This window comes from Leptopilina heterotoma, unplaced genomic scaffold (assembly GCF_015476425.1).
Source record: "Leptopilina heterotoma isolate Lh14 unplaced genomic scaffold, ASM1547642v1 Lhet_208, whole genome shotgun sequence".
Lineage (NCBI taxonomy): Eukaryota > Metazoa > Arthropoda > Insecta > Hymenoptera > Figitidae > Leptopilina > Leptopilina heterotoma.
The window spans coordinates 185,594-208,937 of NW_025110923.1; the positions used below are offsets into that span (position 1 = coordinate 185,594).

The 23,344-nt window shown below is 27.5% G+C and overlaps 1 protein-coding gene across 2 annotated transcripts in view; it reads left to right on the forward strand.

Moving 5' to 3' along the window:
- Nucleotides 1-652: 652 nt before the first annotated feature.
- LOC122501297 overlaps nucleotides 653-23,344 on the forward strand; it is a 323,656-nt gene continuing 300,964 nt past the window's right edge. Inside the window, exon 1 of one of the 2 annotated variants that reach the window (XM_043610645.1) lies at nucleotides 653-1,131. In XM_043610645.1, coding sequence (XP_043466580.1) covers nucleotides 1,071-1,131 — 61 coding nt within the window. In that variant the 5' untranslated portion in view covers nucleotides 653-1,070. The remainder of the gene's footprint in view (nucleotides 1,132-23,344) is intronic. The other variant, XM_043610644.1, reaches the window with a different exon arrangement.

Here is a 23,344-nt window from a genome sequence, read left to right on the forward strand (position 1 = left end):
TCAGTCAGACATAAGTATTTAAATTTAATTCTTAAAATGAGTAGCAAAAGTACGTTATAGGTAGACAAAAGAATAAGAATTCTTGTATGTTTAGTATCGAAAGTTGAAAGTAATTCTCACTGTTTGTAGAAAAAATCTTCCACTCACTTTTCCAACTAGTTTTGAAAAATAATCAAAAAATTATTTCCATCTTAAATATGTCGCAAGTTCTAGTTTTCAAAGTTTTTATCAAAAATTTACATCAAACTTCTTCTATTAGCTTTTCATTATTTATGATGCTGTCCACTAAAGTTGAATGTCTTCAAATTTTATGGACCTCCAGTGACTCAACTTAAGACTTCTGATTGTGAAATCGTTTATCCTCTGATGTGATCTTCCATATCAGAAAACTAGGACCAAACCGATTTTCCAATGTTCTATATATATATATAATTCAAGAGAGTTGGGGGACATGAGAAAGGAGAGCAAGAGAGAGAGTGAGAGAGAGGAGTATCGATATTGAAACGTAAAAAAGATTCAATCAGTCGCGAAGTTTCAGCGCCAATCAATCACCCGGCTGGACGGGCGAAGCTCGCGCAGCCCTATGCTGGCGCTTCTCTCGCGACCAGCGTTAAAATGGCCGAGCTTTTATGTTGGCGTCGACGCACTGCAAGCTCGATGCGCTTGCGGCGGGAGCTCAGTAGCCGCTCGAACGTCGGGAGAAACTTAGTTTTCTCAGAGCGCTTCATCTTTCGATTTGAGAAAGTCTATTAATTTTCCACATCAAAAAGTTTTAAAAAAAGGAAAAAAAATTTTGTCAAAAATTATTCAAAAAAATTTTTTTTATATAAAAAGTGGAAAATTTTTTTTTTTATTTTTCATATCTACAATATTGTGATTTACAGAATTATTTTCTGTACATATATGTGAAAAGTAAAAACAGTGGTCCCAGGAAATTTTTATTCTAAAACCCTCTAAATGGACCGTCATAACGGTCCCGGAAGTGGTGACAAGAATTACCAGTGAAATGAACCTCTTTATTTGGTGAATCGTGTATCGCGTGCTCGTTTCAAGTTTGTTAAGAGCGCACGATGGGAAGTAACGTCAAGAAACGGCACGCATTTACGTTTCTTCTTTTCCTCGTTATCACCGGTAAGGAATCCAAAAAAAATTGTGAAGTGTTTTTTTCAAAGGAAAAAATTGAAATTGAAATTGGGTTTTTTTCTTTTTGAGTGGTAAAAGTGTAAGCGTCGGTTTAAAATTTAGTCAAGCATTTGAATTCCCTTTGGGAGAGAGAGTGAAAGAGAGAGAGAGAGAGAGAGAGAGAGATTGTGTCTTCCTAAGTAAAAGTGATTCGATTCGTTGAAAATCTGGTTCACAAAGTTGGTCCTATCCTTTACCAGGAGGCGACTCTTTGCGTGAATCGCTTAAGTTTGCAAGAGAAGAACCAAAAGTTTCTGATAAAAGCGCACGCTACCGGCACTCCGCTTACCGAAGCGAAATCAATTCAATTCAATCGTCGATTTTGCAAGCAGGGAGCATTTAAATCGTTGCATTTCAACAAGTTGAATTTGAAATTTTTTTCTCTCCTACTCGATTCTCTCGGGGAGGGGGGGGGGGATTTGATAAAAAATTTTTTGTCATTACAAGAAACGTTGATTACATTCCACAGGAAAATCATATTTTTTTAAAGAAAATTTTAAAACAAAGTTCTTTAAAAATTTTCTCAAAAGTTGAAATCTTTAAAAAGTTTTAAGAAATTTTTTTCCATTTCTTCCTGGTGGAAAAGTCGTAAATTTATAATATCAAAAAAGAAATTTGTAACTGACAGTTTTTAAATTTCTTTGATTTATAAATTTATCATATTTGCAATTTTGCTACAAAAATTCCGGAAATTTGGAAATTAAAAATATTGTCTTTTTTTAAGTTTATAATATTTTAATTAAAAATGACTTTGTTTTCCAAAAACAATAAAAATCTAATTTTTATTTTTCAAATATTAACGAAAAGGTAAAAAAAACAATTTTTTGAGAAACATCATAGTCTGAATTTAGTTTCTTAAACTATAAGCAATGATTACACAAATTTGACAAACTGTTGGGGTAAATTTTTAAATATTTTTATCATCCTAAAAAGGACCAGCAATTGAAAAAAAAGACACTTAAAAATCGGAATTATTTCAACTTTAAATATTTTTTTAAACATTAAAACAACTTTTAAAATATTTTATTAAGTTTAGAAAAAATTGCAGAATTTACAGTTTTCGATGATTTCGTAGAATTTGATCATTAGCCAGTTCTTCATTTTTTTGAAAAAAGTGAATTTTTTAATAGGAGAAAAAAACAACAAAACGAGCAGTTCTTTTAATATTTTAAGAAAAAAGTGGGCGACAAAATTAACATTTGAGCAAAATTTTTATATTCAAAACCTGATGTAAAATTACAGTTTTTTTTTTTAACGTTTAGGTATCTCACTTTTACATTTTTCGAGAAACTTAATTAAAAACTTAGAAAAATTCAATCGATTCAATTGTTTTTTTTTTACTTTTTGGTTTCAACAAAAACCACTAAACAATGGAAAATTTAAGTTTTCAAAAAGGAAAAAAATAAAACAAATAAAATTCCGCTTTAAATCAAAAACAGCAGCAATAAAATTTATTAAATGTTTCCATATAGAAACTAAAAAAAGAAAGTGATGCTTAAAAAATATTGTAAAACGTTTCACTAAAAATAAAGTGCTTCAAAAACGCTTCTCAAAAAAATAAAAAAAAACAGTGAAAGAAAAATATTTGGATAAAAAAAAACGTTTGTGTAAAAAGTGAATAAAAGACATGTGTCAAGAACAATAGAAAAACAGTTTTTACAGTGAATGACAAAAAAATAGCACCTACATAGATTCATAAAATATGCTCCGTGAAATTTTTTTGACACGTGAAAAAAATTTTTATATTAAAATTGGAAAAAGTATTTTTTATCCTTTTTATTACAACAAAAAGGATAAAAAATACTTTTTCTAATTTTATTATAAAAAAAATTTTCTTTAAAGAGTAGAAATAATATTTTTTCTAGTAATAAAAATAGAAAAATATTTTTCATACTCTATTATAAAAAAATTAGAAATCGTATTTTTTATACTCGTTATTTTTGTAATAGAATAAAATTTTTGTCCCATATATAAAAAAACAAGAAGGGAATATAGAAAGCAGTGAGGTGATCAGAAAAATAAATATGGTTTAAATCGAATCTATGTAATTAATAATAAAAAGGACAAAATACAGTATCGTAAGGAAGTGATTACGTATTCGTGTGTTAAAAAGAATTTTATAAATTTTCATTATACATCAAGTGACACATAATGCCATAAATATGGCCGTTATGCTAAATTGTGCTTGGATTTTCCACAACTAAGGTTGGCATTAAATTTAACAACTGTTTTTTTTGCATCGCTCGCGGTCCCTGGTATTCAAAGAGAGTTGAGAGAAAGAGAGCGAGAGAGAACGCTTTAGTAACTCCATTCAAGCAGCGTGAATGAATTTACTGAAAAAGCAAATTTCCATATCGCGCTTGGTAAACTTGCAAACCTAATTGGAATATTGCCAGTGAAACTATAATATAATGCTTGTACGCGCAGTAGATATTAATAATGAGCGAGTAGCAAGGAAGTTCACATAATCTAACACCCTCACCTTATATACACGCAGGGATACATATATATTAATGCTGATACATCATTCCTGTCTCGTATACGTAAATGGAATCAAACTTTGATTCATCGCAAAATTAATAGCAAATACTAAAAATCGATTGGCTGCGTTTCTATTTCAAGTTTGAAAAGCACACTTTAAAAAAAAACTTCAATTGACCGCAGTATTTGTTAAGTCCTTTTTTCACTTTAAAAATCCATTTTCCCGAAAGTGAAAAAATCCCTCGACAAAAGTAAGGATTTAAAATATTCGCAAGCGCAAAAGAATATACTATAACTTCAATTGAATATTTCTAAATTACGGGTTTAATTTATTAACTATTTAATATTTTGTTGAACGCTATTTCTTTTCACACTAAATCATCTTCAATTGAAGCTATTTCTGAACCTTAAAGCTCCCATTGTTTACAATATCTATTAATTAACAAATATAAACAAATAATCACGTGAACTTATTCTTAATTGAAATTAAAACTTTTCGTATAAATTGTACATAAATCGACGTACAATCAAAATAAAATTTAATAAACTAAAAAACAAATATTATTAAAATATGATTTGAAAATCTAATAAGTAAAAAAATTGGACAAGTGCGAGTTGTACTCGCATATTTAATGCCACGTGTTTAAACTAAAAAAAAATAAAAATTTTTTGTCGTCAGACTGTAATGATACACTATGATACCAATTTTCAGCTCATTAGGTCAAATAATGTAAAAGTTAGAAAAAACAATTTTTTTTTTAATTTTTTAGTTTTTCCTTGACAACGCTATGGCCATCATTACATATCAAGTTCTCTATATTTTTCCTGTAATATTCGAGTAAAAATACACCAGCATGCAAAATTTCAGCTCTCTATGTCGAATAGTTTAGAAGTTAAGGGGGGGAATGGTCACTTTTTATGCATTTTTGGCCAAAAATCTTGTTATTTCCTTGACAACGCTATGCCCATCACGTCCAATCAGATTCGCTATATTTTTCCTGTAATCTACGAGTGAAAATACATATCTGGACCAAATTTGAGCTCTTTAGGTCAAATAGTTTAGCCGCTAGGGGGGGGGACACGATTTGGCTACGGACACAAGAGTCTCACCAATAGGGTTCCGCCGATACACCGTAGGTGTACGGAACCCTAAAAACGATCGGAAATCAAAATAAAAAATAGATTTAAAAAACCAAAACTAACTAAAACTATGGACACTTAAAATTTATGAATAAATTTATTGGAGTATTAATATTAAAAATGGCAATTTTTAACTATTGTTTTATTTGTATATAATCACTGTAAATTACCATAGTACTTGCGGCAAAACAACTATAAATTGAACCTGTCATTATTTTATACGAGCGTCAACTGAAAATGCCACTGTTTTTGAACAGTATTCACTGAAAAGTGACATTAATTCAAAACCAACGAATAATTGAAGTTATAAAACATAAAAGTGATTAAAATTTGCAGTTAATTGAAGCTATTATTCATTTAAAGGACCAATGTATAAAACCAATGTAATAAATCCGATGTTTAATATTATTGCAGTGGTCTTTAATTTTTCGATACGAAATTATAATTTATTGATAAATCAACATTATATTCAATTTATATTTATTATTTTCAATTTAATAAAAATGAAAAATGAAAATCACAAATTTTACCTTTTTAATAAATTTTATAGAATGAAACACATTCCATTAATTAAAAACATTATCGAAATTTTGCTTTTTACAAAATTACAATTGAATAATTATAATTGCAATTAATTACCAGTTGCAAGGCAAACCTAATTATATGTTAGCATTTCATAAACGATAAATAAATCCTCAAATTTAATCAAATCGGAAGCAGAAGATTAATTATATTCCAGATTACACATAAACAATTTTGAGTATATCGTCATAATTTTAATAATTATTTTTAGAAAAGAAATTTAATCTTTTAATAAAACTATTAGAAATCCGATAATTTTATTGCAAAAATCTCTTTCGAAATTAAATAAACTCAAATTAAATAAATATAATATATGTAATATAAAAAATATAATTAATTAATATAATTACTTATTACGGCAGAAAATTTAATATGCTTGTATTCCATAAACAATAATTAAATCAGTAATTTCATCGTCGGAACCTAAAGATAAATTATTCTCCAACTTATATGCACAAAAATAAGTTTATTTATAAAAGCAACATATTTGCATTTATAATTATTTTATATTTTCCGTAATATAACAATATCGAGTTAATAATTTGTTTACAAAGAAAGGATAATTTTTTTTCAGACAACCAATTTTTTCAGAAAATGAAGTAATAAATTGAATGAAACATTTAAATAAGACTCAGTACCTACACATTTATTGGAAATTATATAGTGATAATAATAATTTACTAATCATTTGTATAATTTGAATTGTAATAACATTTTAATTATTAACTATTATATTAATTAAAATTAATATTAAGTATTAAAGAAAAGTTTAAATTTTATAAACTTGAGTGATTTATGTTTTTTATTGTACTCTTTTAATAAATTATAATGTACATGAAATATTAAAATATAACATCTGATAGCTTTTGACACAAATGGAATTATAATAAAAATCTTAATATTAAATTCTCCTTATCTCTGTCGAGGGGAGTTAACCTTTCGCACGTCATGGAAAATAGTTGATGGATCACTCACAGCAAAATAATAAAAATGAACGCATTTCACTCCTCTTCATCTCTCTGTTAATCATTTTATTTGATTTCAGTCGCATTTTGGGTTTACGCGCATTTAGATGAAATTGTAATTTTCTTTTTTTTCTTTTAAAAAAATATAAATAAAACTTAAAAAATTTTAAATTTTAAATAAACAGAAATTTCTTTATTTAATACAAAAACAGACGACACGAAAAAAAAGGAAAAAATAAATTTCTGCAAACATTATTATTAAATTAAATTAAAATAATAATAAATAAAATAAGTAAATAAAAGTATAAAGAACTGTTTATATAAAAGAGGTAAAACTTTATTTTTTATACTCAAGTAAAATATGGTTAATAATAATACGATTATTTGTGACTACGTATAAAGTTGTCACATAAAAACTGTTTATGAATTTTTTACACGATTTATTTTTTACGCAGATTTTTTTACACAATATTATAGAATTTGTTCACCAAAAATTTTTTCTAAAGGTGATTAAAACGTAAACAAATTTTTTCTCTTTTCGAAATTTCTTACATAATGTATCACTGTCAGCTGCAGTTAAGTTTCCATTATGTAGTTATAAACAAATTTAAACATTTCGCTGCAATCTCAAACCCTTAAAATTTTGTAATTTGAAAAGAGTTGAGGTCATCCGGGAGAAAAAGTAGTTTCGTACATTATTTCTTATTAAAAAAAAGAATATTTTGGGTTGAAACTTTGTGAAAATCTTTGCACATAACTTATTTAAAAAAATGTGTTAAAACTGTAGGATAACTCCGGGGAGATGGCCATACGAGAGGGATGGAAAATTGAAATATTTTACAGAATTTGTAGAAAAAATATCACTTTATATTCATCCTTTTGAGACTAAAAATAAATGTAAATAATAATTGTTGAAAAATAATACAAATGTAAGTGTAATCTTTCTTCAATTTTTTGTATTGTTTCAAAAAAATTTGAGAAATTCAGATTTCTTATTGTTATATTGTTGTTTTTAACATAATTTTTAATTTCATGTTTCATTGACTATAGTACATAGCCCATGTTTTGAAATAAGAAAAAAATTCAAGGAGAAATTATATTATTTATTTAATATTTTGATGTTTACTTTTGTCATGTAGTATTGGGTGAGATGGTCACTGATGTTTTTTTATTTTCATTTCTTTACGTTATGCTTAAGAAATATTAAAGAAAAACAATTTAAAAAAATCTCTGTTAACAAAATAATTGTTTTAATCTTTTAATTGATGCCAGAGATGGTGATCTATTTGTAAGTAGAGGCGAAAGTTACAATCAAACGCCATTCAATGAATATTGGATTCAGTGCAGTATCTGACATCTTTGGCTACATTAAAACTGTACTGTATTCCATGATAAATAGTCAAAAGCAGAAAAAATAATGTAAACAATTAAATATTAAATTATTAAAAATATAAGTATTGTCCATCCCTCCTGGAATGTCCGAGAATTACCAATAATAGTTTATATAAAAAACGATTTTTTATAATTTTTACAATCCTTTAAAAAATGTATGGCTATCACCCCGGACTGACCCTACTTTCAAATTATATTGTAAATACATTTTGTCGAATTACTACCGGTAGTAATTCTGGCAACTTTTCCCTAAAAATCTCCCAGTAGTGGTTCTTGGAAATATTCCCGGTAAAAAATCCCGGTAGTGACTACCGACTGTCGCTCCCTCAATTCCACCTAGGACCATAACTTTTAAAAATGTTTAGATACATAGAAACATTTTTTTCCTTTTGAAGAAGTTTTCAAGACGAATTTTGTTTTCTATTAGCGAACATTTTACTTTTAATCTATCCAGAGTTATTGATATTTTAAAATTGGAAAATTTTTAAAAACTTTGATTTTTTTTGCATGATATTCTTTAAATCTTTATTTAGGAGAAACTAGGTGCAGTTGTTACAATTTTGATAAAATCAGTTACAGTGATTAGAGTTTAACTCCAACTTGTTTGGTCATAGGGTAATGTCACCTTGAGTGGACCGCCTGAGCTTTTAAGTTATCTGACAGAGTAAACGTGAAATAAATAGTGCGAATAGCAGCACCGCACCTAGAAACCGTAAGAAATTAAGTTCCGCGATAAACATATATACGTTATCGTTTGATGTAACGCGTTTTTAAGAACACAAACCAAAAAAAAGTCGCTCTTTCTATAAGTAAAGTGATTCGGAAGTGTAAAAGTAGTGTAAAATTTAAGTTTTAAAAGGTTACTTATTTTTTCCTACTACTTTGGACATTGAAATTGATTGTCTTAGTTTAATTAAGTGATAATTTTGACTCAAAAAAAAATTGTGGTGGTTGCCATAAAAAGTTGCATGTCACCATGAGTATAGACCACTATTTGTAACCATGAGTAGACTGCCTATTTTTTCCACTTTTTAATGTCAGTTATATACTGCCGTCCAGAGGAAAAAGATACAGAAGCGACATTTTTGAAAAAATTGAGTTTTTGGTATCATTGGATTCACAAAAAAAAGCTGCATTTAACTGTGTAAAAAAGAATCAAAATATTTAATTATTTATTGCAAAAAAAGATTGTTTAAAAATTACAAAAATGGAAAAAGTGACGAAATACAGAGTTAAAAGATACATAAAACACTTTGTGGGTTCATATTTCGGTAAACGACGCTGCATACGTCACCAACTTATAGGACAAAATGATACACAAAGTCGCTTATGTATATTCTTACTCGGTAAAGGAGCCTGAGAGTGAGCTGACTTTACAGACTAAAAGAAGCGACTTTCTTTCGACTGTCTTTATGTATCTTTTTCCTCTGTAAAATGGTCTGACAGTGAGTCGAGTTTACAGAAGAAGAGAAGCGATAATTGTACTACACAGGCTTAGTTCTTTTATATTAAGTCGCTTATGTATCTTTTTCCTCTGGACGACACCGCTCAGTTCGAGTAAGTTTACCGAGAAATAAAACATAAGCGACTTTGTGCTTTTATTCGTCTGTATTTATCACTACTAGAAACCCGTATGTCCATTTTACAATAGAAATTGTTTAAAAAATTAATTTTTTTTACATAATGAGAAGCAGAATATTTTTTTATTAAATATTGATCAAAAATTTTTTTAAAAAAGTTAATTTGAATTATAGTTCCGGAGGCAAAAAATTTTCTTTGATTTTCTCGGATTGATGGTAATGTCGCTTATGTATCTTTTTCTTTTGGACGGCAGTATATATATATATATATATATATATATATATATACAATAAATTGGTTTGAAACTATGTTTTATGTTCTTTATTAATTTTTTGTGATATTGATGTGATATGTGCCAAAATTATTAAAAATGGTTTCACTTGCAAACATTGCGACACATACATGGTCTGAAGTTGCATAAGAATAAATTTTGTTTTAATATATCAGAAATATTAAATACCTTAAAGAATTTAGAATAACTTTTTCAATTTTTTAGGAGTGGTTCACTCAAGGTTACACTTTTTTCATTCTTTAAAAATTAGCTTTTTTTAAAGTCAATTTCTTTTTTTTCAAATAAAAAAAATCAAAGCTATTATGGTATAAACACTTATCTAGGGATCTAAACTAAAGCTTGGAATAGAAACCTCCGATTAATTTGCTTTCATAAAGAATTTTTTCGAAAAAAAGCTTAGGCGGTCCACTCAAGGTTACATTACCCTACGATTAAATCAAAGGTATATATTACACTGAGAAAACTGCAGAGTCAAATTCAGAGGTTCAAAAAGTGTATGTTTCCTTTGCTTATGAAGAGAGTTGAATAGTCCTTCTAAAATAAATTTTGAATTGATAATGGAAATCTACTTGTATATTCTCTCTCATTATATCTGAGGGTTAAAAGTTGCGCAGAAAATGTGTACGATCTGATGCGCGCGAAATTATTTTTCTGACATTTTATGTATTTAATTTAGGGGTTAGGTTGCCATATTTATTCATTTCGCGCCGGATAAGGAAGGGATTTCTCAAGATGGTTAATTTGTCCCTCTGTTAGAGAAATGGCACGAATATCTGTCAGTGGTGAATTTGAACATTTAGATTTTTATCCAATAGCTAACTCTCAAATATGAACGATTTGTCCCTCCAGATGTTTAGTCCAATACTCCAGTTTTCTCAGTGTATCTAGTTTTAAAAGGCCATAATTTATTTAGCTCTGTATCTATTATTTAATTAACTAGAAGCATTTGAGTGACAGCGTGTAAATTGTAACAATTGCACAAAGTGAATGTCGGTTGTTACAATACCAAGAATCATCTATAACATTTCTAAATTGAAGACAAATAATTTTTTATAACAATTTTTAGTAATTATTCATAATTTTTGGCTCAACGTAATAGTACGTGACAGTTCCATAGAGATGGCAGCATTAATATTGTTTCAAAATTAAAAAGTTATTTTTTCATTAATTTTGAAGTCAAATTTATAAAAAACATGAGATTTTTCATAAAAAATGAGTGTGATTACATTTTTGACAAACATTTTACATTTCAAACGAATCTGCTGAATTTTGGAAAAAATATCCGTTCTTACTATCACTTGTAACAACTTCACAACAGGAACATTTTTTACAATAAATCACTTTATTAAAAAAGTATACGCTAAATATGGACAACCAAGGCAGTTTTTTGAAGCTTAATCCTCATAGAAATGATATTAAAAAATTTACTTTGTTAAGTATAAAGGTCTATTAATTATTTAAAAAATACCAAGCAGAGAAATATTTAGTTTTGGCCTCTAAAAACCAATGGGCCTATTTTTTAATTATAAAGCTTGTATATAATTTTTAAACATATTGCACCAAGGTCGTACATAAAAACTAAACATTTTTCCCTTTGGAACCTAATCTCTATAATTAACTGTTTCTGAGATATTCCATTTGCAACAACTGCACAGCGTAACAACCGCACCTAGTCACCCCTAATTTTAAAAATAACGTAACTTCAAGAATATTTGAAAACGCATCGATTGACCTATTCGCTAACCTTTTATTGGAAAATATAAGGGAGTTATTAATGTTTCAAAACTTAAAAATGTGTTATATAAAAAATGAAAAATACTATTTTAAATGAATCTGACTAAATACCAATGATTTTGAAATATATAAAGTTTTTAAGCGTTTTTTTTTACTAATATTATTATTATTAATATAATAAATAAGTTAAAAATAAAAATCTTCAAATGGACATTAATTTGAAACAAAATCAGAATTAGATAAATTTTTTATTATTTTTGTTAATGAAAATCAGGTCAGAGTATATTTTATCACGAGTGTAAATCGTATTTCATGGATGAATTATTAAACAGTTAGGCGGAGCAAAATTGATCCTCTTTTCAAAGTTCTCCCGACAACTTCAAACACTCTGGAGCTTTAACTTGTTTTGAGTTATGATCCTTCACAGGTAAACCTGCGGACTATACAACAGGAGTAATTTTCATAGATTCACGTCTACTTGATTATTATATTAGGAAAATTTCTTAAATAACAATTATTTATTACTTTGATTATTATTGTTTTGGATTAATTGAAAATTAAATATGACATGCAAATTTTAAAGTTGAATTCACTTTTTGATATATTTATGGAGCATAGATACACATTAACTTGAGGTACATGTATTCTGTAACTGTTACATGTATAGTATTATCGTAACAATTTTTTGTATTATAATTATCTTTACGCAACTGTTAAATTTAATAGTAACCTATTAGTTACTGGCTTGACTCACTGAAAAAATTACATTCTAAATTTAAGAAATTTACTTAAATAGGCACTAATAATATTCCACACCTAAATTAAGTGGAAATATTCTTACAATAAGATAAAAACTAAACACAAATTCCTTAACAAACAAACTAAAAGAAAATTCTTAAAATAATTCTCGACGACATTCGTCAATCGCATCATTCTGTTTCCTAATTTTTCCATCGAAAAGTTAGGAAAACTCTGCTTTCTTATCCCCACTGAACAGCAGCTAAAATATTCTGGGAGAGGGTTATTGGTCATGTGACATTCGCTGACTATTAACCATGCGGGAAATCATTCAAATTCAGATTTCACAGCTCTCAAGTCGTTGTACCAAGGACAAATACAAGGGACTTGACAAGAAACAGGACAAACTGATGATGAGAAAGTGACGAACGAACAACTCGCTATACTATAATATACTTTTCCCACACATTGCAAATTAGGTAGAGTAAGTATAACGATTCACTTCGTTACACCTATTTTCTGATGTTTGTTACTGCCCTGTTACTTATTAGTCACTGTCTTACAACATATTTGTTACTGTTCAATATTATTTGCTTGTTACTGTATTGTTAGGTACCTATTTATTGTGTCCTTTACATATTAGTAACTGTCTTGTTACTTCTTTGTTCCTATTGTTACCTATTTTTTTACTATCTTCTTACCCATTTGTTATAGTTTTGTTACGTACTAGGAACAGTTTGTTACTGTTTTATTACGTATCTTTTACTGCCTTTTTTCAATTCAGTTCTTTAACTCCTTAGTCACAAATTTTCGGCAACTCATTGTTAATGTTAATGATGAATTTGATGTTTAATTTATATTAAAAGTCATATTTAGAGAAATACAGATTTAACAGTATTACCAATATAGTTAATCAAAAAGACTCAAAAATAACCATCTCGTAGTAAAAGTTAATTGCTCTTTGGAAACAATAAAATTATTTAAATGTAGTGGACCCCTTCTTAAATCAATATTAATTCAACGATTCCGGATAGACGGTATTTTTAGTAAAAAGTAAAGAAAGAAAGTTGAAAGTCAAGTAATATAAACCCCAAGATTAGAAATGTAATAAAATCATAATTTTACATATATATTGACAAATATAAATATTTTAAATAATTACTTTTACAATAGTTTCTTTACAATTACCTTGCAATATTAATTGCAAATTTATATTGAGTTCATATATAAACAGAATGAGTTTATTCTGAGTTCGAATAATTTATGTAAGAATGTCTTGTATATGAGTTCATGTGTGTGTAAATAGTAAAAGTTAATTTACAATTTAATTGACCAATAGAATTAACAAATTTCATGTAGGGGAGAGTGGGGCAAGACGGGGTACTTAATGTATAAAGTACAAAAAAACGAAAATTATCGATTACACTACCGTCGGGAATTATCGGTACGGCTGCACGCGCACGGCCCAAAAACATACCAATCATTAAATCAGGATTTTTTTGTAAATACAAATGTCAAAAAATTAACAAATATACCATTCTAAAGATTATTAAATTCTACGATTAATGATATATAACTGAAAATTTTAATAATTTATACAAAGATTGCAGCAATCGACAAAGGGCCTAGCGGAGTAAGCATGCAAAATCTGCCCCCGCTCAAAAAACTTTGAAATTCTTGTTACATGTTGGCAACATTAAGATAAAATTTTTCAGCAAATATTTTTTCAAAAAATATATTTTTGTAAGAGTTATGGAGGGGGAAAGAAAAATCAAAAATTTGTTTTTTCTCGAAAACCACTGGATCGATTTTAATTTTAATTTTAATTTCAAAAAATTTTGACCGAAAAAAACCCAAAAAAAACCCCAAAAAAAAATTTTTTAATTTTCAAAAAAAATTTTTTTGGTCTTATTTTAGAGATACTACTTTGGAATTTTTACAAAAAATTCTCCTAAATGTGTACTTTTAAGAAATATTTTTGTCGATTTTTTTAATTGGGTACCACATAGTTAAAAAAATTAAAATCCTAGGTGGCGCATCATTCCGGCTGAAGCACAATGTACCAAGTCATTTTGAATTTTGAAAATTTAATATTACATTCGTACTGAGTGACCCCAGAAACGCATAATTACTAAATTTCAAGGAAATTTAAAAATAATCAGTTACTGGATACATTGTGCTTCAGCCGGAATGATGCGCCACCTAGGATTTTAATTTTTTTAACTATGTGGTACCCAATTAAAAAAATCGACAAAAATATTTCTTAAAAGAACACATTTAGGAGAATTTTTTGTACAAATTCCAAAGTAGTATCTCTAAAATAAGACAAAAAAATTTTTTTTTAAAATTAAAAAATTTTTTTTTTGGGGTTTTTTTCGGGCAAAATTTTTTTTTTTAAATTCCTTTTATTAATTTATAAAACACATATATAAATTTCATTAAAATCGATCCAGTGGTTTTCGAGAAAAAATAAATTTTTGATTTTTCTTTCCCCCTCCATAACTCTTACAAAAATACATTTTTTGAAAAAATTTTTGGTGAAAAATTTTATCTTAATGTTGCTAACATGTAACAAGAATTTCAAATTTTTTTGAGCGGGGGCAGATTTTGCATGCTTACTCCGCTAGGCCCTTTGACAAAAATTAAAAAAATAAAATTTTTTTGGAAATTTTTTCAACCCCTGCACATTTTTTAAAAATTGCAGAAAAAATTTGAAACTTATATAAGTGTGATCATTAAAATCTCATCTTTAATTTAAGACCAAAAGAGTTCAAAAATCTTAATCGGTTAGCGAGATATCATTATAAACGGCAGAGCATTTTCAGCCAAAAACCGTTCGAAATCGATTAATTCACTGCATTTGTCAAAAAATATACTCGGACGTTTATAATAATATCTCACGAACCGAATAAGATTTTTAAACTCTTTGGGTCTTAAATTAAAGATGAGACTTGAATCATCACACCTATATAAGTTTCAAATTTTTTCTACAATTTTTAAAAAATGTGCAGGGGTTGAAAAAATTTCCAAAAAAATTTTATTTTTTAAATTTTTTTGTCAAATTTGTCGACTGCTGCAATCTTTGTATAAATTATTAAAATTTTCAGTTATGTATTATTAATCGTAGAATTTAATTATCTTTCGAATGGTATATTTGTTAATTTTCTGACATTTGTATTTACAAAAAAATCGTGATTTAAAGATTGGTATGTTTTTGGGCCGTGCGCGTACAGCCGTACCGATAATTCCCGACGGTAGTGTATATATTTTATTATTTTATTTAATAACCATCTTTAGGAATCAGTCTTTCGTAATAAAGGTGTACAAAGGCCATCTGTTTCTTAAAAAAGAATAAAATTAATAATATGGAAAAAATTGCAAATTTCCCCATCTTGACCCACCGGCGGGCAAGATGGGGTACTAAAAAAGCAACCTATTTCTGTCGGCAAATTTTACAAGTAAAGGTTGCATCTTTATCTTCATGCATAACTGCAGTGAGCCCATTGGCCGCAGACAAAAAAAGCAGCCCAGCCTTCATTTGAGTCTAAATAATAACCATTACAATAGAGACAGGTGTATTTTCCACTTTATACCATCGCTAATTGATGATTTAACCTGACAAGCTTTTTTCTTTTTGGTCACTCTTATTTTATTCAGTCTTGATTTTAGTAGTTTTCTTAACTTCTCTTATTTCTCTTTTCTTTTGCTTAATTTGTGTACCCCGTCTTGCCCCACTCTCTCCTACCCCATCTTGCCCCACCTACGAAATTGAAGAAAACGATTAATTACTACAATTTACGATTCAACAAAGAAAAAAAACATATGCTCCCCTTCTTCTGTAACCCTTGCCACACGGAGAGAGAATATATATTAAATTTTGTAAAAATATTTTCAAATTGGGGAAAAAGTGCAACAAAGCGAAATTTTTATATAGAAAATACTAAACTTTAAAAAAAGTTTTGTGAAATTTACTAAAGTTATATTAGAATTTAATTAATATTCTTGATATTTGATATAATTATACTAAATTTCACACAAGTTTTTTTAAAGTTTAGTATTTTTTATATCAAAATTTCGCTTTGTCGCACTTTTTCCCCAATTTGAAATTATTTTTACAAAATTTAATATATATTCTCTCTCCGTGCAGTTAGAAAAAAATTTATACAGTTCATTAACTGTTATTATTAAATAATAAACGCCTCCTAAAAAATGTGAAAAAATGACAAGAAAATCGTCGAAAACAGTTTTTTTAGTAAAACAGATAAAAGATTTGTTCTCATGGCTTTTAGGTTTTGTAAACAAGAAACTATTGTCTCGGTGCAGTATTATGTAAAATATAATCGCGATTGGTTAATTCGTTTGTAAAATAGGGCCCGGTACCCCGTCTTGCCCTACTCTCCCCTATTATTATTTTATTTTAGAATTTTATGATTTGATTAGAATAGCCAGTTCTATTGCACTTGCTTAGGTATTGCAACATGACACTGTTTGTCATATAATCTTTTTTCTGTTTTTGAGGTTCTAATGTCAAAAACATTGAATTCAAATGAAGTAAATAGAGAAATAAATATGTTAGGATAGTGTCACCTTGAAAAAGTTATTCTAAATTCTTTAATGTATTTAATATTTCTGATATATTAAAACAAAATTAATGCTTATGCAGTTTCAGACCATGTATGTGTCGCAATGTTTGCAAGTGAAACCATTGTTAATAATTTTGGCACATTTTTTTTTCAAAATTCAGCAGATTCGTTTGAAATGTAAAATGTTTGTCAAAAATGTAATATATCACACTCATTTTTTATGCAAAATCTCATGTTTTTTCTAAATTCGACTTCAAAATTAATGAAAAAATAACTTTTTCATTTTGAAACAATATTAATGCTGCCATCTCTATGGCAAAAATTATAAATAATTACTAAAAATTGTTATAAAATATTATTTGTCTTCAATTTAGAAATGTTATAAATGATTCTTGGTATTGTAACAACCGACATTCACTTTGTGCAATTGTTACAATTTACACGCTGTCACTCAAATGCTTCTAGTTAATTAAATAATAGATACAGAGCTAAATCAATTATGGCCTTTAAAACTAGATAATATACCTTTGATTTAATCGTATGACCAAACAAATTGGAGTTAAACTCTAATCACTGTGACTAATTTTATCAAAATTGTAACAACTGCACCTAGTCTCCCCTACATATAAAAGGAAAATGAGGAGCTGGATCGAAGAACCGGCTCTTCGCTCGGACCGCACGCGCTTATGCCAGTCGGGTAGGAGTGAGTGGCCCAGAGGCGCTCACTGCTTGCGGTCCGAGCGAAGAGCCGGTTCTTTGATCCAGCTCCTCAAATACACGGAAAGAAAAAGTCTAAAGAATATTTTAATGTTTGTATTAAAAAGTTGAACAAGAGTCACTTTTTAAAAATGTTTCAATACTGTATCTCAAATTAATATTCATAACAATTACAATAAAGTTTAAAGAAAATAAAGACAAATATGAATAAAATTTGGATCAATGTGAAATAAATTACAATACTGTCTTAAAATACAAAGCCTTTCTATGAAATATTTAATCTTTATATTTTCATTGAAAGATTCTTAATACAATATAGTAAATATGTTGAATCAATATAAAGTAAATTACTATACTGTATATAAATATTATATTTATTTAATTATTAATTATTTATTATGTATATTAATATTCAGGTTTTAAAAAGTAGGTTAAATTCAAGTTAAAAGTATTGTGAAAGTTACCTAAAAGTGGCCAGTCAAAAAAATAAAATTTTAAATTTTACATCTTAAGCACATGTGTATTCTGTCAGAAAGTGCCAGGAAACTGAGAACCAGGAAACTGAGAATTTGGACATTTTTCGTCTAAAAAATTGAAAAACAAGGCTTAATAACAAAATTCGGAATTTTTTTTTTAAATGCGTGCCAGGAAACTGAGAATTTGTCTGACCAAATGCCCATTTCGATCACAAAGTACAAAATTTTAGTTAATTGAACTGCAAGTTAAGTAAAATGCAAGTGATATCATATTTAGTTAACCTTTACTAAGCACTGTGAAAAATATTGAATTAATCGGAATAAAAATTCTGAATAATTTTAACGTTTTTTATGATGCCAGGAAACTGAGAATTAATTCGAGGGACAAAATTTAAGATAATATTTTTTTAATAAAATATCAAGTATTGTAACAATTATTTAAATCTTTGTGAAGTACAACTATTTGAAATTATTATCCAAGTGTAAATTTGTATTTAATCGCTTAAAAATAATATTTATATAATTTATTAACTTTCATTTTCACATTGGGACATGCCAGGAAACTGAGAATTTAGCACTTGAATGCTTATTTTTTGCAAAAAAATTTTTTTGAAACCGGGTAACGTTTTGAGGCATAATAGTAATCATTAAGCACTACAGTACCCATTAAAAATAATTTTATTTTTTTTTAAATTAATGTAAAAAACAACCTTGGACAACATATATTCCCTCGTTTGTAGAACTACCCAAATAAATATAAATATATCTGAAACAAAAAAATTTTTGTTTATAAAAAAAAACCAAAGTTATCTATTTGTTAATTAACATTGTTTGCAACAATTTAAATAAATTCTATTATTCATTATTATTTGTCTGGTGGTTATGCTGGACTAATTAAAATTGATTCTAATCATCTGCAATGAAAAAATAAAAAAGTAAACATGATTTTTTCTAAAAATATTGTAAAATGTTAACTTTGAGTAACAAAAAAAATATAAACAATTTAAAATTCAAAAATTAGTTTAGTGGGATCTCTTAGAAATTTTATCCCCTTTAATTTAAGACCAAGCCCATGAAAATCCGATAAAATTTGTAGGATACAGACAATTTTGAAAAAAATGCCAATGCGCGCGGGGCGAGTTTAACGTCATATAAAGCCCTACACACGGAGAGAAGAGTTATAGTGGGCTGTACTATTACGCATTTAGTAAGAAAATTTAAGTTATGACAAATAAATATTTAGTGAAGGTTACAAAACAACGTTCAACTTTTTTTTTGTCGATCGAACTAAACATAGTAGTAAAGATGAATGTCTGCTTCGTGAAGAAAACAAAAATAATTCTGTTCAAGTTTTTTAATGAAATTATTAATTGAACTATAAAAATATATTTAAATTAATTAAATAGCAACCTATTACAAAATTAAACGTAATCGAGATCAGTTATTTTTAACTGATTCAAATTTAGAGAGGAGAGAAACAATATAATAAATAACGCAACTGTATTGCGGGAGGAATAAATTCAGTCTCATTAGTTAAATCAATCAAAGGTATGAATAATACACTGAAATTATATCAAATCGATAGAGTGGGGATGCCTGTGTACACGGCTCGCCAGTCTTCATTGTTACCAGGCAAGCCTTTCGCAAGTTTGCAAATTCCTAAAATGTGATATAGGTTCAATTATCTATATCCTTTATTGTTAACATATATGTGTCCTTTTCTTGAAATATTTTACCAATACAGTTTGAGTCTTTTCAAAGTTTAAAATCGTTTATTATTCTAGTTAAAGCTAGTTTGAGTCTTTTTAATGGAAAATAACTCTTTTGAAATTTCTAAATTCGTTTCAAAATATGGGTGTTGTCTATACTCTTTAATCAATTCTCAAATTTATAAAATAAAATAACATTAAATATTGATGAAATGAAGAAAAACAAATCAGAGTTATTTTTTAAATAATAAATAATAAAGAATAAATTTGTTATCTTCGTTGACAGATTGTTTGAATTGTCTTAGTGTGAATGGTGTGGATGTTTTGTATGTATTTATTGAAGTACTTAATTTTAATTACAAAATTCCCAATTTTAAATGAATCTATATAATATAAAAATTATTGAAAGTACCTATAATAAAATTAAAAATATAGTTACGAAGTCATACGTAACAGTTAACTTAAAAGTACATATCAAATTGCAACAAACTGATACCAAAATCTAAATTTTTAGCATCAATTTGATCCACTTTAGTATAAATTTGATACTTCCAAGAAAATTACAGAACTGTTACGTTTATAAATCATTGTTACTCTACTGTAACAAAAATGTTCTGAAACTGACGTCACAAATTTTTTTCTGTTACAATATTGCGTATTATATTTGTCTTCTACTATATTATCTATATTACAGTATTAACGTTAAAAAAATTGTTATTAAATAGTTATGGAATAAAAAGCAAAAATAAAAAAATTGTTATTGAATAGTTATGGAATAAAAAGAAAGAATCCACAAGTTTTCATTCTTACGTAACTACGTAACAGTTTCATAACTGTGTCTGCTTGAGAAATTTCAGAATGAATTTTGCATATATACGTACATACTTTTCTTGAGCTGAGAGTAAATTTTTTAGAGTGACTTGTTAACGTAAATCAGGAAATAAAGATCTTTGCCGCACATATATTGCTCGTTCATCTCCTTTTTCACTGGAAATTTATGCATGGACATAATTAATGTGTCACCTTGAAGTAATGTTGATCACGCTTTAAAGCAAGAAGGAAAAGTAACGGGTGTACACCTTCTTTGTTCTTCCTTAGCGGATTTAGCTGTGAGAAATTAAGCAATTAAGGCGTGTATTTTATTGCCATGGGCCCAAAACTTTCAAGTTGTACCTACAATCTTCTCTCTTTTTGAACTAACTTCCTTCTTGAGCGAGTGAGTGAAAATTTACCTCGTATACGATCATTCTTGTGATAATATTCTCTTCTCAAAAATTCAGAGCATATAGAGAATCGTTTAAAAAAATCATACATACAACAGAAAATATCTTTGCAGAAATAAATTTCAAACTTAACACTTTTTTTCACTAATGAAAAAGATTTAATTTTGAAACATTTTGAGACTAATATGCTATTAATTTTAATTTTCAATGTTTTAATTTTACCATGAATTCTATTTTTACCTGTAATTAACAATGCAATTGCATGTTTATAAATTTTTCATCTTAGATTAAAAAAGAATTTTTAAAAGTAAATTTCTTTATTCGTTGAAATCTATTAAAGTTAATTCCAATCATTTACACAATTAATTAAATAGTAAAAAACAGAATTAAAAAGTATAATGCCACTAAATAATAAAATAACAATAAAGTTTCAAAACTACAGTATGGATTAAAAAATAACAAAAGGAAAATGTTTATTTAATTAAAATGTACGTCGAGTTTTTTTAAAGCCAGAAAGTGTTTTTATGCTCAAACATTGTGTCAACTTGAAGATCTAGTTTATAGCATTTTCACGTCGTTGTCGGAGAAAAAGTATATATACATATAAATAAGTCTCGTATAAACTCGCTATCTTTTGAGGTTAAGTTGTATTTATAATTTATACTTGATACAGAGTTTTACTTTCAAATTTAGTACAGTTATAAACGAAATATTGTCTTTTTTACTTTTAATATCCGTGAATCTGTTCAGTAATTTGTTCATCTCGGGAAAATGAGATCTACGAAAGTTTTTTTTATTCATTCAAATAACATTAGATATTATAATCATTATATGATACTACCATTATATAATACATTTATTATATGATATCTCGTCAAAATTCCCGTGTAGAAATCGACAAAATGTTATGTTTAGAATGAATATTGTGTCAAGGGAGGTTTTAATTTGGCAATGCTCATTAATAAATACTAGAATGGACCTAACCAGGCCTTAACTTATTTATTGTTTAACAATGAGAAGTTAAAAATAAAAAAAGAGTATAACTTTAATTCTCATTTATCTTCAAATAAAATAGTTATACCTACTTACAATATTTAATTGTAACATTTTCTTAGGAAATAATGGATTTAGAAACTAGCATAATTACTTAAGTACCTACATCTCCTTGTTCTCTTCAAAACAATGTTGGCTCCTTATTTTTAAAATTTCCCTACTGAAAAAGAACGACTGTAAATACGAGCGTAAATATGACTGTGAATACGACCCTAAATACGGGCCTTAGAAAGGTAGTGTAATTGAAACAGCAAATACAGCCGTATTTATGCCCGTATTTAGGGTCGTATTTACGGTCATATATGAATACCATTTTTAAAAAAAAAATATATATATATACCCCCACAGCACCGAAACTTTCCTAAAAATTTATTGAATATTTACTTGTAATATTCGGCATATTTAACTGAAATGTTTAGTGAAAATTGTTCTTTACACAACTTTCAATAAACATTGCAATTTCATATTCCGAACATTTCAAGTAAATATTTAATAAATTTTTAGGAATGTTACGGTGCTGTGGGGGTATATATATATATATATATATATATATATATATATATATATATACACTGAGAAAACTGGAGTATTGGACTAAACATCTGAAGGGACAAATCGTTGATATTTGAGAGTTAGGTATTGGATAACAATCTAAATGTTCAAATACACCATTGACAGATATTCGTGCCATTTCTCTTGGAGGGAAAATGAGTTTATAACAGAGGGACAAATTAACCATCTTGAGAAATCCCTTCCTTATCTGGCGCGAAATGAATAAATATGGCAACCTAACCCCTAAATTAAATACATAAAATGTCAGAAAAATAATTTCGCGCGCATCAGATCGTACACATTTTCTGCGCAACTTTTAACCCTCAGATATAATGGGAGAGAATATACAAGTAGATTTCCATTATCAATTCAAAATTTATTTTAGAAGGACTATTCAACTCTCTTCATAAGCAAAGGAAACATACACTTTTCGAAACTCTGAATTTAACTCTCCAGTTTTCTCAGTGTATATATATATTATGAAACATCATTAATTATTATTAATTTAATATATTAAATATAATATTGCAACTAAAATAAATAATATTTAAGGTAAGTATTGAAATACGATTTATTCTTATAATAAATGCATAACAAACAAATATATAAATGTCACTTTATTTTAATCACAAACACACATATACACATGGTACAATTATTTATTAAAAATTGTAATTTTTATTATTTTTATTATAAGAGAAAAAATACTTGTACGCACAATAAAAACACTTGTACATTTTTCAACAGCTAAATAAAACCACAAATGACGCGAATCACATGTAAGTAAGCACTGTTGTAAAAAAAGTTGGGTCTATAGGGATGGGTAGTTGCACGTAACTTTAAATATTAATAATAAATGTAATAATAATAATAATACTAACAGAAATAATAATAGTATATTTATGAATTAAATGTAATTAAAAAGTTTAATCACTATTTTAAAA